The 14,056-nt window shown below is 54.5% G+C and overlaps 1 protein-coding gene across 7 annotated transcripts in view; it reads right to left on the bottom strand.

The window, feature by feature from the left end:
* The window catches only part of SFXN5 (sideroflexin 5), a 117,338-nt gene that overhangs the window by 44,328 nt on the left and 58,954 nt on the right, over positions 1-14,056 (bottom strand). For all 7 annotated transcript variants that reach the window (XM_028496904.2, XM_055089247.1, XM_055089246.1 and 4 more), the window contains 4 exons: positions 13,516-13,569; positions 12,443-12,499; positions 11,018-11,083; positions 380-470 (listed from right to left, as the gene is read on the bottom strand). In XM_028496904.2, coding sequence (XP_028352705.1) covers positions 380-470; positions 11,018-11,083; positions 12,443-12,499; positions 13,516-13,569 — 268 coding nt within the window. The remainder of the gene's footprint in view (positions 1-379; positions 471-11,017; positions 11,084-12,442; positions 12,500-13,515; positions 13,570-14,056) is intronic.

A 14,056-nucleotide genomic window follows, 5' to 3' on the forward strand; every position in this document is an offset into this window, starting at 1 on the left:
GGAGATACAAGAGGGAAGAGATATGGGAACATATGTATATGTATAACTGATTCACTTTGTTGTAGAGCAGAAACTAACACACCATTGTAAAGCAATTATACTCCAATAAAGATGTTAAAAAAAAAAAAAAAAAGAATCCCTGTGCTAAAAGCGGAATCTCAGGCACAGAGGTGGTCAGTGGGGCCCCAGTCACCCTTTCTTCTACCTACACACATTTTGTTCCAGTCGCCCCAGCCAGGAGACACCCCCCACCCAGTGTCAGGAGAGGTGTGGAGGGGCCGTCCAGCTGCCCCGGAGCCCGGCCGCCCCACACGCCCACAGGTGGTACACGCATGCCTGTGCACACACGCACAGACACTCCTCACTGTGCACGGCTTACCTACGGCGGGGAACGGCACAAATCTCTGGACGAGAAGGCGGGTGGCCGGGGTGAACTTGTTGGCTTTCTGAACCAGGACATTAAGGCCCACCTTAGAAAGAGAAAACAGAAGGAGTGTGTGGTGCTGCAGCGGCCCATGGGCGGAAGGGGCAGGCTGGGGGAAGAGCAGAGAGCAAGGGGCACCATCTTGCCCTGGAACTGCACTCCAGACCCTACATCCTCAGCATGACCTGATGCTGCCAAGCCCCAGTGTGGCTCCTTAAAGCATCACTGCCCAGTCGTCCCAGTTAACCGGCCCATGAGAAAGAGGGAGAGGAAAAGCATCAGCTACACATACACACACACACACACACACGCATACGCACACACGTGCACACCTATAGCCTCTCTGGGGAGAGGAAAAGGGATGGTGGGGAAGTTGCTGTTAGAAGACTCTATAATCTGCAAATAAGTGAAGTGTAGAATGCCCCTCATTCTCACCCAGCTTCTTAAGTACCACATTCCTGGTGTCCCACTGTGGACCCAGGCATGGGCCTGGCCAGACAGGGAGGACTCAGCACAGGGGCACTCACAGGTGATTGGAGACGTAAGCAGAGCCGCCCAGAGCAAGACGGGAGTGCATCGGGCATCCTGGGTTCTCTGTCCATCTTCACTCAGACTCCAGCTCCCCTCACCCAGCACAGGACCCCTGGGCCCCCCTTGCCTTTGCCTTGGGCACTCCCACTCCAGTCCATCCCCCATGCCAACCCTCGTCTTCCTAGAACACAGGTCCAATCCTGTCCGCCATGACAGCTCCTCCCCACGGCCTGTGCAAGTAGGTGAGTCTCCTCCATGCAGCAGTTGTGGCCTCCATAACCGCCCTTCCCCACTCCCCCAACACCCACGTTCTCTCTCCGTGAGTCCAGTCAACTGAAACGTTATGTGCATTTCCCACCTCAGGGCCTTTGCCCTTGCTGGTCTCTGTGCCCCGAACCCCTTCCTTCCCCTGCTTAGTCTACGCCTGTTCTTTAAGGCCCAGCTCTGAGCGCCACCTCCAGTGTCATTAACACTGGGAGTCACTTAACCTTTCTCTGCCTCCGTTTCCTTATCTGTAAAAGGGACAGTAACGTCTACAGCACCCCAGGGCTGTTTTAAGAATGTATGTACAGTGCTTAGCATGAGCTTGGCATGTAAGAGGCCTCAATTAATGAATCTATGTAAGAATGACGTCACCTCTCCCAGGCAGAAAGTCACTCCCTTGCACATCACCAGCCCCTCCTTCCCAGCACTCAGTACCCTGTTTGTGGGTCTAATGCCCCCGCCGGACTGAGAGGGAGGGACTGTGCCTTCTTCTTTGTATGCCTGGCCGTTAGGGCAGGGGATGGCACAGAGTACATGCTCAGTAAAGCAGTGGCTGAGGAATAAATGTAACAAACAAAAAAGAAGTGAATGGATGGAGAGATCAGCAAAGTCTGGAAGAGGGGCGTCTTGGAGGAGAGGAAGGTGGAGTTAGTCTGGGGAGAAGGACGTTTCGGTGGGGAAACCGCATGCGCACAGGCACGGGGTGACAAAAGAGGATGTCTGTGGCCAGACCAGAAGATGGGTGTATAGAGGCCTTTGCTCCCCCAAACTGAGGCCAGGGCCAGCCCTCCCCTGTGGGACTGTGGACCTGATGGGGCTGGGGACAGCCTGCTCTTGGCATGGCACACCTGGTGGTTCAGCAGGCCACCCTGGCTCTGGCCTCAACCTTCTGGATTGTTGGGGAAGATGAAGAACCTTGGCAAAGCCTCCAGGGCTGCAGGGTGCCCGCAGCAGTCAAATCAGGGCAGGCACGGCACGAATGGCCCAGCCCAGGCCGTAACTGTGAGGCCTGGGAAGAAAAGAAGTGCCAGCCCGCCAGCCCCTGGGCAGTCCAGGACCCCGAAGAGCCAGAGTGCTGCCAGGCAAAGCCGGCCTGGGCCCTTAGGTGCCTGGCCTCCATTTGAAGCCTCAAGCTGGTGGTCAGAGTCGAATTCTTATCCCCTCTGCCTCTACTCAAGGGGAGGCAGGGAGGCACAGAGACGTGTGGCAGCTTGGACACACTTCAGTGGAGGGGGTGGGGGCAGGCTGCGGGGTGCTGCCCGCCCACCCTGGGCCCTGTGGCCCTGCTTCCAGGCTGCCCCTGCTGCTCAGATGGAACTCACCAAGGCCAGGTCTCCCCACTTTCAGCAGCAAGTGACTACCTCTGTGACTCAGAAATGGTTCCCCCAACCCCCACCAAAATACCAGGGAATATGTTCCTACAAGGTGCCATTGTGGAGGGAGGCCAGAGGACACACAGGCGGGCGTTAGTGGTGAGGAAGAGGAAAGGGGCATGCGGAGATACCAGGCCAAGTGCCGGGCATACCGCGTGAAATATCTTAATTAAATTCCCACTACCAGGCTTATAGATAGGGCGTGTTGCCCCTTTTAACAGATTCAGAGAAGTTCAGACGGGTTCAGATAGGTTAAGTAACTTTGCCCAAGGACAGACACTATTATGAGGCAGGTGAAACTAGGATTCAAACCCAGGGTCTGCTAATTCCAAAGCCTTGCTCTTAGCCACTGTGCTATTTACTTTCCTACTGTCTTCCGTCTCAATGAGGAATGTCTGACAGGCCATTTTTAAAAATTACTACAAGCCATTTAAAACTGGCTGTTTGCAAAGCAAAAGCCTCCCTGAAAAGACCAGCCTGGGGCTGGGGCCCAGATGATTGGAAGGCAGCTCCAGGCAGAGAAGATAGGGGTCTTGAGCCACCTCTGCCCTCGGCAGCTAGAATATAGAAGGTCTGGGTTCAAAACCCTCGACATTTGTTTGGAAAGGTGCAGGAAGTGCTGGAGGAATGGGGAGCGGGAATCTTCTGAAAAGCCAGCAGGGAGCTGGAACCATTCCCTGGCAGCCTCTTGAGGGCAGGCCAGGCTGGAGGGTGGTGGGAGGGCAGGAAGGAATAGTGGTCATTGGTTGTAGCAAACACTCAGACATGCCCGCCGCCCTCAAGCCTTCCCCTCCTTGGCTGGCTGTTCTTCCCACCAGCTAGGATTGGCACAGCCCAGAGTGATGACCCAGCCTGTCTCCCCCACCCCAGGTGGGAGCCCAGGGTAGGGAGGAGGAAAGAAGAGAGAAAACAATTCTTGGGTCCCAGGTCTCTTCTGGCCTCCCCTTCCCTGAAGCCACCAGGGTCTCCCCAACATGGATGGGTGAGATTTAGTGAGGCACACACACTTTTCTAAGTGCACAGCCCACATGCCTGAGCATGTGGGAAGGGGCCGGGACCAGCAAAGTAGGGAGAAGGCCCAGGCACATGTGTGGTTGCAAGCTCCCTAGGAGCCAGTGAGGTCACGCCATCCACTCATCAAGGATGTGCCTGGTGGCAAGAAGGCATGAATACAGGGGAGGCCCCCAATCCAGACCTTACTGTCCCAACAGCTAGGATGGCCACAGCCTGGGAAGGAACCAGGGTGGGCTTCTGACTGGGTTGGGAGCCTGTCTGTTCTGGTTCCTTGGGGACCCTTTGGCCTGGAACATTTGGTGGAGCCCATTAAAATTAAAAAGCCAAGTGGCTGGTGGCTCTGAATGCCAGCTCACTTTCCCTGGCATGGTGGGTCCTGTTTAAGGGAACCAGCTGGCATTAATGGCACACAACTCATCACGAACAGCAGCTAGTGATCAGAAAAATCTGAGCTAACAATCGGGTTCAGGAAAGATAATGAGATATGGAACAATCACTGCTGAGGGTCCCCCGGGGTCTGTTTTAACAGCCTCCAGATAAGCCACAAAATAGAAATTAACCAAACAGGGGCTGTATTTTGGTGGAGAGGAACACAAACGGGGTGCAGATTTTGCATAAGAATTCCCCATGTGGCCAGCAGACTGGGGTCCTGGGAGAAGCCAGAGCCCAGGACCCATGGGACATCAGATTTGGCCGGAGGAAGCAGTGGACATTCTCTGGCTACCTCTCTCCAAGCTCTGGCTCCCAGGCGGGTAAATTTGCCACGGGCAGCTGAGAAGGTCAGAAGAAGAGGAGGGAGGACTGGCTCCCAGGCCATCCGCTGTGGTGGAGATAAGTGCTGACCAGTACCAAGAATTGGGGTGGGGTGGGAGCTCCATGTCACAAGACCTTCCGTGTCATGTGCTACATGGCTGATAACTGTCTCCTTGAGGATGAAGGTCCTTCCAGGCCAACACCAGCCTAGCTTCTGCAAGGCCTGAGAGGAGACCTCAGATGGGATGGGGGCAATGCCTGCATCACCCAGGCTGTGTCCTCCACTCCAGCCCACATATCTGGTCCCCTGCGGGATGCCTCTGTCTTGAGGGACTTCAGGCACTCCACTTGCACACACCACAAATGAAGGTTATCTTTCTTCTCCTCACCCACACCTGGTCCGCCTCTCCCATTCCCAGCTCAGCTCCTCAAGCCAGAAACCTAGAAGTCTACCTGGACAGGAGTCTCTGCCACCCCACCTCCAGCCCACGGGGCAGAGCTCCCTGTTCTATCTGCTCGGTGTCTTGAACGCAGCTACTTCTCTCTCTCTGCTCCTACCACTTAGCTTAAGCACCCATCACTTCTCCCTGGACAGCTGCCCACATCCTAACTGGGCTCCCTACTCGTACCCCTGACCCCTCTAATCCACTGTATAATCCACAGCAGTCAGAGTGGACTTCCAAAACTGGATACCAACGTGCATTAGTCTTTCAGTGGTTTCACTGCACTTAAGACCCGCAGGGCCCTGCATGACCTCCAGGCCATGCTTGCAAGGCTCCAGCCACCTTGCCGCCGCCCTGCCTCTCCAACGAGCCAGTTCCCTCTCTCTCAAGCCCTGCTGTCCCTTGGCTTCCTCACTTTTCAGCTTGAACATCAAGCCCTCAAAGAGGCCTCCTCTTCACTCGAGGCTCTCCTTTTGCAGCCTCTCACAGAACCTGGAACTCTTCCTTCCATGTACCTATTACAGTCCCTAAGTATATTCATTTACTTCTTAAAATGTTGGGAATCAAAGTAACACATGTATATTAGGAGAAACAGAATTGCACAGAAGTATTTTTACCTGTGGACTCTTTACTAAATATCCATCTCTCCCAATAGGCTCTAAGTGCTGAGTATATATACAAGTGTATATATACTCTCTTATTCCTCATGGAATTTCTGGTGCTTGGTGAAATGAGTAGGTGCCTAATAAATGTTTCTAGATAAATCAAGTGATTGATTGATTTCTGAGGCAGAAAAAAAAGAGCCCTGAAGGAGACGCCTTATGCAGCCACTGCTGTCCACCTCAGCAAGCACAGCTCTCTGGGGCTAGATGCTGCATGCACAAGTCTAAGGTCACCTGAGCGGATGGTCCACCCACTCTGCCATGAGGAGGGGGCTTGAGGGGGCAGCCCCCAGGGCTGTGAAGGCTTCTGAGAAAGGGGATGCCCAACTGAGCCCTAAGGGAGAGTAGGACGCAGCCAGGTAAGAAGGGAGGGAGACTCAGCAGGCTTCAGAAGCATGAGATACCAGGTTGTCTGCAGCTGGCTTTGCAGACTCTACTGGCAGCTGCCATAAGGGGGTCCAAGGGGCCCTGGAGAACAATGGAAGGGGAATGTCTGAAAGGAGGGATGGCATGAGGTCAGAATTTAGGATCTACTCTTGGGTGGTAGATAATAATATAACTATGTGGTCAGGGATTTTTGTGGGCCCTGGTGGAGCAAGGGCTGGAGCAGGTCAAGGAATCTGTGAGGTACCAAAAATGCCCACCAGAGGGCATGCGCTGTAGAATAAACTCTTGGTAACAACCAGTGGACCCTGACCCTCTATGGAGGTCAACAGTCCTGCAACCCCAACCAGACTGTCACTTGGCAACTGGTTCAAGAGCAAAGGGCCAAGGTAGCCAGGACAGAGTTATGCACAGGTTCACACACCAGTCAGCTCCAGCTGCAGCTGTGTGGCTTCTCTGCTAGCAATAGTGACCAACACTGACCCCTGAACCATTCCCCACAGGAACCTGCTGGCCACCTGCTAGAAAGCCAATTACATCAGACCCCTTCCATCTAGGAAGGGCCAAAAACTTGTCCTCCCCAGAATAGATGTGAAGCCGATATTTGCATCAGACTTGCCACTGCCAGCATCACCATCTGCAAGCTTCTGGAACACTTCAGATTCTGATACAGGGTCCATATCATGGGCCCTCCAACCTGGAAGCCCCACAGAGTGAAAGCAGTGAGACAACAGTCTGGTCTGGATTCTCAGGCTGTTGACCTCCTACCTCCATCAGGCTCAGAGAAGAATAACTGGGCCTGAGCTACACCCAGGATCAGGGAGAACACCCTGAGCTACACCCTGGACCACGGAGGCACCATGAGCTACACCCTGGACCACGGAAGACACCAGGTGAGGACACCAATGAGGACGCTGAGGCACAGAGGTGAAGTCAGTGACAGAGCTGGCTTAATCAGACACTATTCTGCTGACAAAGGACACATTTTCCTTCCTGCTGCCCTGTGGCATGAGAAGGTGGGAAAAGCCAAGCAGTGTTCTTGGCTTCCAGCTGGAGGAACTGTTACCATGCACCCTGGTAGACAAGTCCCTCCCAGGTACCCTGAGAACAGTGGGGACCGGGAGAACATTTTTGAGGAGCCCTTTAAGAGTAACGAGGGGTTGCACTTCCACCCACCTTCGTACTTGGTTCCTGGACTTTCTGCAAGACTGCACCTGGCTCACTCTGTGCTTGAGGGTGTAGCTCAGGGTGTGCCTTAGGAGATGGACATCTAAACGGTGCCTGGCACATTGTAGGCACTCCACAAGTGTTAGCCATTATGATTATTTGCCAGCCTGACTATCACAGGGACATGGAGCTCCGGTAAGCAATGGGGGCTGGGAGGGGGAGGGGTTCAGCCCAGGGATCCCCTGGTATGATACCTCCTTGTGCCCTGCTGTCTAGGGTAACACACAGTCACTGCATCTTATACAGAAAGGACCCTCCAGGGTGCAGGCCCTTTAGGAATAGAGGTCAGCATTTCTCCAACAGGGAAAGTCTTTGGCCAGCGTAGACCTGGCTGAAGGTGAAGCGTCTGAGGATGCGACTCTCATACTCTGGTTCCACCATCCAGCTCCTGACCGTTCATGTGGGACTTTAGCCCTGAGCCTTCCTCTCCAGCCCCAAGTCCACTCTCATGAAGGACCTCGTGTCCACAAGGGTGGTCCATCTGCTGGGCCGGCCACCCCCCACGACTTTACCCCCAGCCCTCTTTGCCTGTACCCCCTGCAACACTCCGGGGTCCCTGAGCTCAGGCAGGGGTTCCTGGCATGGCTCTCCTAACTCCTGACAAGGCACCCATGATGACGCATGACCAGCCCCCACTACCCCGCCCCCTCCCGCTTCCGCGTCACCCTCGGTTGCCATCACTCCTGGTACGGCAGCCACACTCACTTTCTGACAGCTTCCGGAATCTGTCATGCTCTCCTTCTCCTGCGCGCCTCTTTGTGTGCTGTGCCCTCTTTCTGGAGCACCAGACCCTGCCTTCGCTTCTCTCCAGTCTGTCTTCTAAGAGTCAGCCCTGTGTGAATTAGGGGGCGCTCCCCTGGGTCCCCCCTCACCCAAGTCACCTCGTCATAATTCTGGTGACACCACAGAGTTTCCTCAGCTTCCCCTCTCGGCATCTTGAAGGACACACCAGTCTGTGCGACCCCCCAGCACCTGCAAAGTGCCCGGCACACTTGCAGCCCTGAAAGGAGAGAATGGGTCTCCCTCTGTGGTAGTCAGGGCTCAGCGGGGTTGACCACAGAAGCACTCAGCACAAAAGCCCGAACTAAAGCACAGCAAGCGCTGACAGAACTTCCTTTGTTAAAAGACAGCAAACTGCTAGATTTCAAAAATAACTTAAGACGAAATTTCTTTTTTATTCCCGAGCAAGAAACCAGACATTGCCAGATCTATTTAGAGGGTTCACCAAAAGGCTGCTAACCCCCTGCCGGTGGTCCTGCCACCAGCATGAGACTGCAGTTAGGGGTGCACACTAGGGATCCCGGATTCTTGGGGCTGCTGCCCAAGGTCAGGGGCTCTTCTGAGAGGGGAAAGGGCTCTCCCGGGTCCGGAGAGGAGGCTGGACTCCCAGGGCCTGGCCTCTACTCCAGCGGGTCCTCAATCCCTGGGATCTGCCCTTGGCCTGTCAGCCCCCATCCACGCCACCTGCTTGTAGGGACTCATTTTAATTAATACCAGAACTGGGCCAACCACTGGGGCCGTGACACTTGTTTGCAGGTCATCTCCTCCTAACAGGCTCACCCTGGGGGGGCCGCGGATTTGTCACTAACTGAAGCAGAGATCAGTTAATGAGGCCGCGGGGCCTGGGCTTCCAGACAACAAGGGAAAGGAAAATAAAATAAAGCCTCTTTCTTTGGAGGTTTTGTGATTTACACACACAAAAGAAAAGCAAGCAAGCTGCAAATTTTCCAAGTCAGAAACTCCACTCCATCTGCCGGAGTTAGACCCTTACTGTGCGCAGACGTCAGACAGAGGATGCAGCCCCTGGCGGATGGAGCGCAGAGGGGCCTCCTGAGGCCAGCAATCGATCAGCAACCTAATTAACAAGTATTTATGGAGCACTGCTCCGCACCCTCCTCCGTGGGGGAGAAGACACAGGGCCTGTCCCTGGTTAACTTGAAATCCGGTAGAACAATGAGTGGACAGGACATGGGGCATAACTGAGTGAGTGCATGAGAAGGACAGAAGCTTCTAAGACTTGGGGCTGGCATGGTTGGGGAAACACCTCCTGGAAGGGCTCTGCAGCTAGGTGGGGAGGGGGAAGGAGGGTGTCCCCAGCAAGGCACACCCCCTGGGGGCCATGACAGCCCAGCATGAGTCCCCGTCCCTGCGGGTAAGACTGTGGCTCTGAGAGCCCCGGAGGGCCCCCAGACCCCAGTAACTCTGCAGCTTGGGCATCAGAACCCCCAACCCACAATCTGGGCTGGTTCTGGCCTCATGAAGCCGTTGGGATGGAATGACTGAGGACCGCCAGGGTGGGACAGTGAGGACTGCAGATGCAGAGAGCCCGGAGCCCTGGGAGGAAGCCGTGTCCCCGCAGACCCGGGCCTGCAGGAGGAGGATGTCCCAGCAGGACAGTCATCCCCTCCATTCAAGCCCAACCGAGCCAAGGCCGCTCGGGCTTCTCCCCGTGGGCCTTCCTCCTCCCAGCTCCTCCACACCCTCCCTTAAATCTCAAAGAGGGAACAAGGGATTTTCAAGCTGCTAAACTAGGCAAAGTGATGGGCTCCTCTTGTCATAAGGAGCAAGAAGGAGGCGACAGAGCCTTTCTCCTCTCTCACAAGAGCCCCTGACACTGGTCAGCAACCCCCCAGAATCAGAGATCCCCAGTTTGTATGACTCTCAAATGAAGTCTCATGCTGAGTTGCAGGACCACCAGGGTGGGGTTAGCAGTCTCTTGATGAGCGATCTAAATAGATTTGGCAATTCTGGCTTCATGCTTGGGGTAAGACATAAGGATTCAGGGAAGGAGCGTGATCTTGGGCATGAAATAGGGACACCCCCCCCCACCACCTAACAGCTGTTTGGAGGTGAACCTGGTCCACATGGGAGCAGAGTAAACGAGGCCATCTCAGAACAGCCCCAAATCCCTGTCTTAGGAGAGCAGTGAAATAAATGATGGTACACAGTAGGTACAATGGGTTAGTACACAGGCGTGAACAACTACAACATTTATTTAATGACATGGGAAAGATGAGAAAGTGGGTTTTACAAAAAGATTATTAGATGTGAATTTTTTATTATATGTGAATGTTTTTTTAATTTGTATTTCCTAATTACTTTTCTTACCAATTACATGTATTTATCGTGTAATGAAGTTGTGAGGTGACTTTTGACCTCTGGAGTGGGCTATAGGAGACCACCCAGCCAGGATGGAGAGAGGACCAGACGGAGGTACAGGGTGAGATGAACATGCCAAGGTCTCGGGAGCTTGGGCTTCTACTCTGGCTCTGGCCCAGGTCCCTTGCTGTGTCACCTGGGATACCTCCTTACACCCTCACACAGTCAGTCTATAAACCTCCCCTACTTAGTAGCTGCTATATTCTCAAAACCCTGTGGGATTCAAAATGAGCCTATTGCCCCTGTCTTGAGGAATTCACAGGACTCCGGGAAGGCTTAGACCTGTGACCACATGACTGAGGCCACCAAGAGGGGACCCAGGGAACTCAGGCAAAGGGCAAAGGGGAGCTGACATCTGGGCCAACCTTGGGGTTGGATCGAGAGCCCCTCCACTCCTGCATCGGCTGCATTACCGGGCATGAAGACCAGCTCCTCTGAGCAGGGTGTCGGCTAAACACGGGCCCCTCTTGGGCAGACATCCTGCCCCCGGCTGAAGTGTGCAGCCCTTCGCGTGGCCCCTGGGCACTGCCTCACCTCCCCGCCTGCTCTTCCAAACCTGGAGCACTGGCCTGTGCTCCCCCCTCTATGAAAGTGTCACCAGGGTCTACTCTTCTCCGCCTAGGAAGACGGCCCTGATGGCCCCCACCCAGAAACCTTGTCTCCCATGGCCCTTGCCCAGCCCTGACCCTCAGATAAGGTCTGGCCCGAGATGCTGGGTGGGGCAGTCACAGAGCAGCAGGATGGAGAGGACGCCCAGGGGGCGGGGAGTGCGGGGTTACTCACAGCGATGGAGACGGCACTGATGACAGCTCCCAGGTAGCCCTGGATGAACTTGGATGCAGGTGAAGGCTGGAAGACAGAGACAGAATTTCTGGTCCCCTGGATGTCCCAAGCTCCCACCCTCCACCCTTGCAAACGGCCCCAACCAGCAAGAGGCAATCCTGCCCCCCCAGCCTGCAGGGGCAGGCAAGGAGAAGGCCTCTGGAAGCCAAAGGGATCCAGGCCTCCCTTGGCACAGCTCCACACATGGAAACACAGGGCAGCTATGTCCAGGGAGATGCCAAAGGTCCTTCTGCCCTGCTCTCGAAAGGCCCTTGGCAGACACTGCTGGCTGCGGGTAGAAAATAGCAAGGGCCAAAGTGGGCCGTTTATGGCTGGGGCGAGCAGATCCAGTTTAGGAAGGCTAAATGTGGCAAGTGGGCTGTTTGGCACCCAGAGCATTTTCTCGGAGGACATGGCAGTGTCAAGGTGGCCACAGCCTGGCTGGCTCTCACAGGCCTGGTCAGCCATGCGGGGCTTCCAGGCCAGTAGGAGACAGTTGCTAAATATTTCTATGGGAAAATGGATCCCAAATTGCAATACAGAAAATTAAGGAAGAGCTGAGGAACTACGATAGCAATTCTGGAGATATTTGGTTTAAGGTGAATGGGAGCCATCTAAGCAGAGATGTCCGTGTGTGAAGCATATGAGCAAGGCATGGGTCGAAGGTTTAGATGGGAGGAGGCGGAAGGTCCTCAGAGTATCAGGCCCTGAAGTTCCTACCATCCAGGACAGCTCATAACTCCCCTATCACTCCCCACCAAAGTTATAAATGTCCAGATCCTCTCCTCCCCAAACTGACAGCCCCCCAAGGGGAACTAGATTCCTCTCCTCTGCTGCCTTTGGACGGAAATGTGGGAGAATGGACCAAGGGGAAAGGCAGCCTTGCCAGCGAAGCAGGCGCCCAGCCCCTTCCTAGACAAGAGAAGGGTGGCTGGACCTCCACTGTGAGCTTTTCCCAGGGGTGCAGGGGACTTTGGGGAGGACGTGCCAATCCTCTCAGACCCCTCACCCTCAAGAGCAGCCCTTTAGCTTTGCAGCTGACAATCCTGGGGCACTGAGGCAGCTTCCAGGCAAGCTTGGAGGAAGTTTAGAGGAAGTCAGTCCCCTCATGGCTGATGCTGTCCTGATCCAAGATCTGGGTATAAGCGCTGCCCAAGGAGAATTCTGAAGCCAGCGGAGCTCATCCCTTTGGCCGCGCGTGCCACACTCTCACGTTCTGGGCCTTCATCACTTCACGTGAGCAGCCCCTCCCCAGCAGGGCCCCTCCGGAAGGCCTGGCAGTAAAACCCAGAGGAGAAGCCCTGATGGTGGCATGCCACACTGTAGGGAGGGAGAGGGTCACCCCAGGCTGAAGCCTGACACCGGGTGGTTGTCTGCAATGCTCACCTTCGTAGCGTTCCGGTTTGCATAGTTGACACAAGCGTTGTGGCTCTGGTTCAGCCACTGAAAGGCAATGGGGGTAGAGAGGAGAAGTCAGGAAAGGTATGGTCACCTCCCTGGAAGCAGGCCTGGACCTGGGAGGCCACTCCCCTCCAGAAAGACGCGGGTGTCTAGTTCACGGTAGTTCCATCCATCCCCTGAGTTAGCGTGAGCAACCATCCTGGTTCGCCAGGACGGTGCAGTTTTAGCACTGAAAGGCCCCAGTCCTGGGAAACCCCTCAGTTCCTGGCAAACCAAGACACTGGTCCCACCCAGGCCAGCTATCCGTCTCAGTCCAGAGATGGCCACCTCTCCCAAAATTCTGGTGTTCACTGCCCCAAATGGGCCCCACTGCCTTTGCCACATCACCCTTTTTATATTAATGACTGGACAGAAGGTGGACACTTAAGCCCCTGGAATGCCCGACAGCTCTGAGCCTCTTTCAAAATACCCCAGCCCAGTGCCCTACGCCACCCGCAGAGCCCAGACACAGACACTATTAGGAGCTTTTTTTTTTTTTCAGGAAGACTCTGACATTTTCTCCTGAAGACAGACAGGTTTTTCTTCCTGCCCTCCTCTCTCTACACAGATACATACCAAGCTTCTACTGTTTTCAGAGAGCCACGCCCCAGACTGTCTCCAAGGGCAGAGACCAGGGTCCATGATGCTTTTTCACCCACCTCACTATCTTGGAGTTGGGGGTGGATTACCTTCCCCACAGATTTGGGTAAGGCTGATGTCAAAATGAGGCTGTAGGGCTCAAGGTCACTGGCCATGGGACAAGCATCCAGGTGAGGGCACCCGCCAGCCCTCATCACCTCTGTGCAAAAGTCAGAGCACCTATAATGGCCCAAGACTTGGGCTGTGGGCCCGAAGTCCTGGGGTTTCTCCCAGTGGCTTCTGGGTTAGGGAGGAGTAGGAAGTGGGGTGACTTTCCCCGAGGGGCCTGGTTGGAGAGGAGACACTGGGACAGGGTGTTCCAACCAGCACTTGTTGGGTGCCCCCTTCAGGAGCCCTCTGGCTTGCAGGGAAACTGTTACCTGCCAGAAGACAGTGGACGCCAATGTCTGATTGGGCAAGAGAAGACCAACCACCTATGAGAGAGAGAGAAATGGCTGAAGAAGGCAAAAGAAACGCCCTACGCTTTTGCAAAGAAAAATGACACAGCCACGAACAAAGGTGAGCTGGATCTGTACAAACTGATGTGTATAATAAGTATATTCAAATTACTGCCCACAGTGAGATGATGTACGATGAAAAAACTTGGTTGCAGATTATATGACAACATAATCCCATTTTTATAAAGAAAAAAAATCTCACCAGATATATCCACATACACAAACACACATACATATACATATCTCCAGGCATGAAAAAATCTGTAGCACAGCAGGTAGATGTCCCTGGAGGTCGGATAACATGGTACTTTCTCACATTCTTCTTGAATATTTCTGTGTTTTTTTTTTTGCGGTATGCGGGCCACTCACTGCCGTGGTCTCTCCCTTTGCGGAGCACAGGCTCCGGACGCACAGGCTCAGCGGCCATGGCTCACGGGCCCAGCCGCTCCGCGGCATGTGGGAT

Source organism: Physeter macrocephalus, chromosome 12 (assembly GCF_002837175.3).
Source record: "Physeter macrocephalus isolate SW-GA chromosome 12, ASM283717v5, whole genome shotgun sequence".
Classification (NCBI taxonomy): Eukaryota; Metazoa; Chordata; class Mammalia; order Artiodactyla; family Physeteridae; genus Physeter; species Physeter macrocephalus.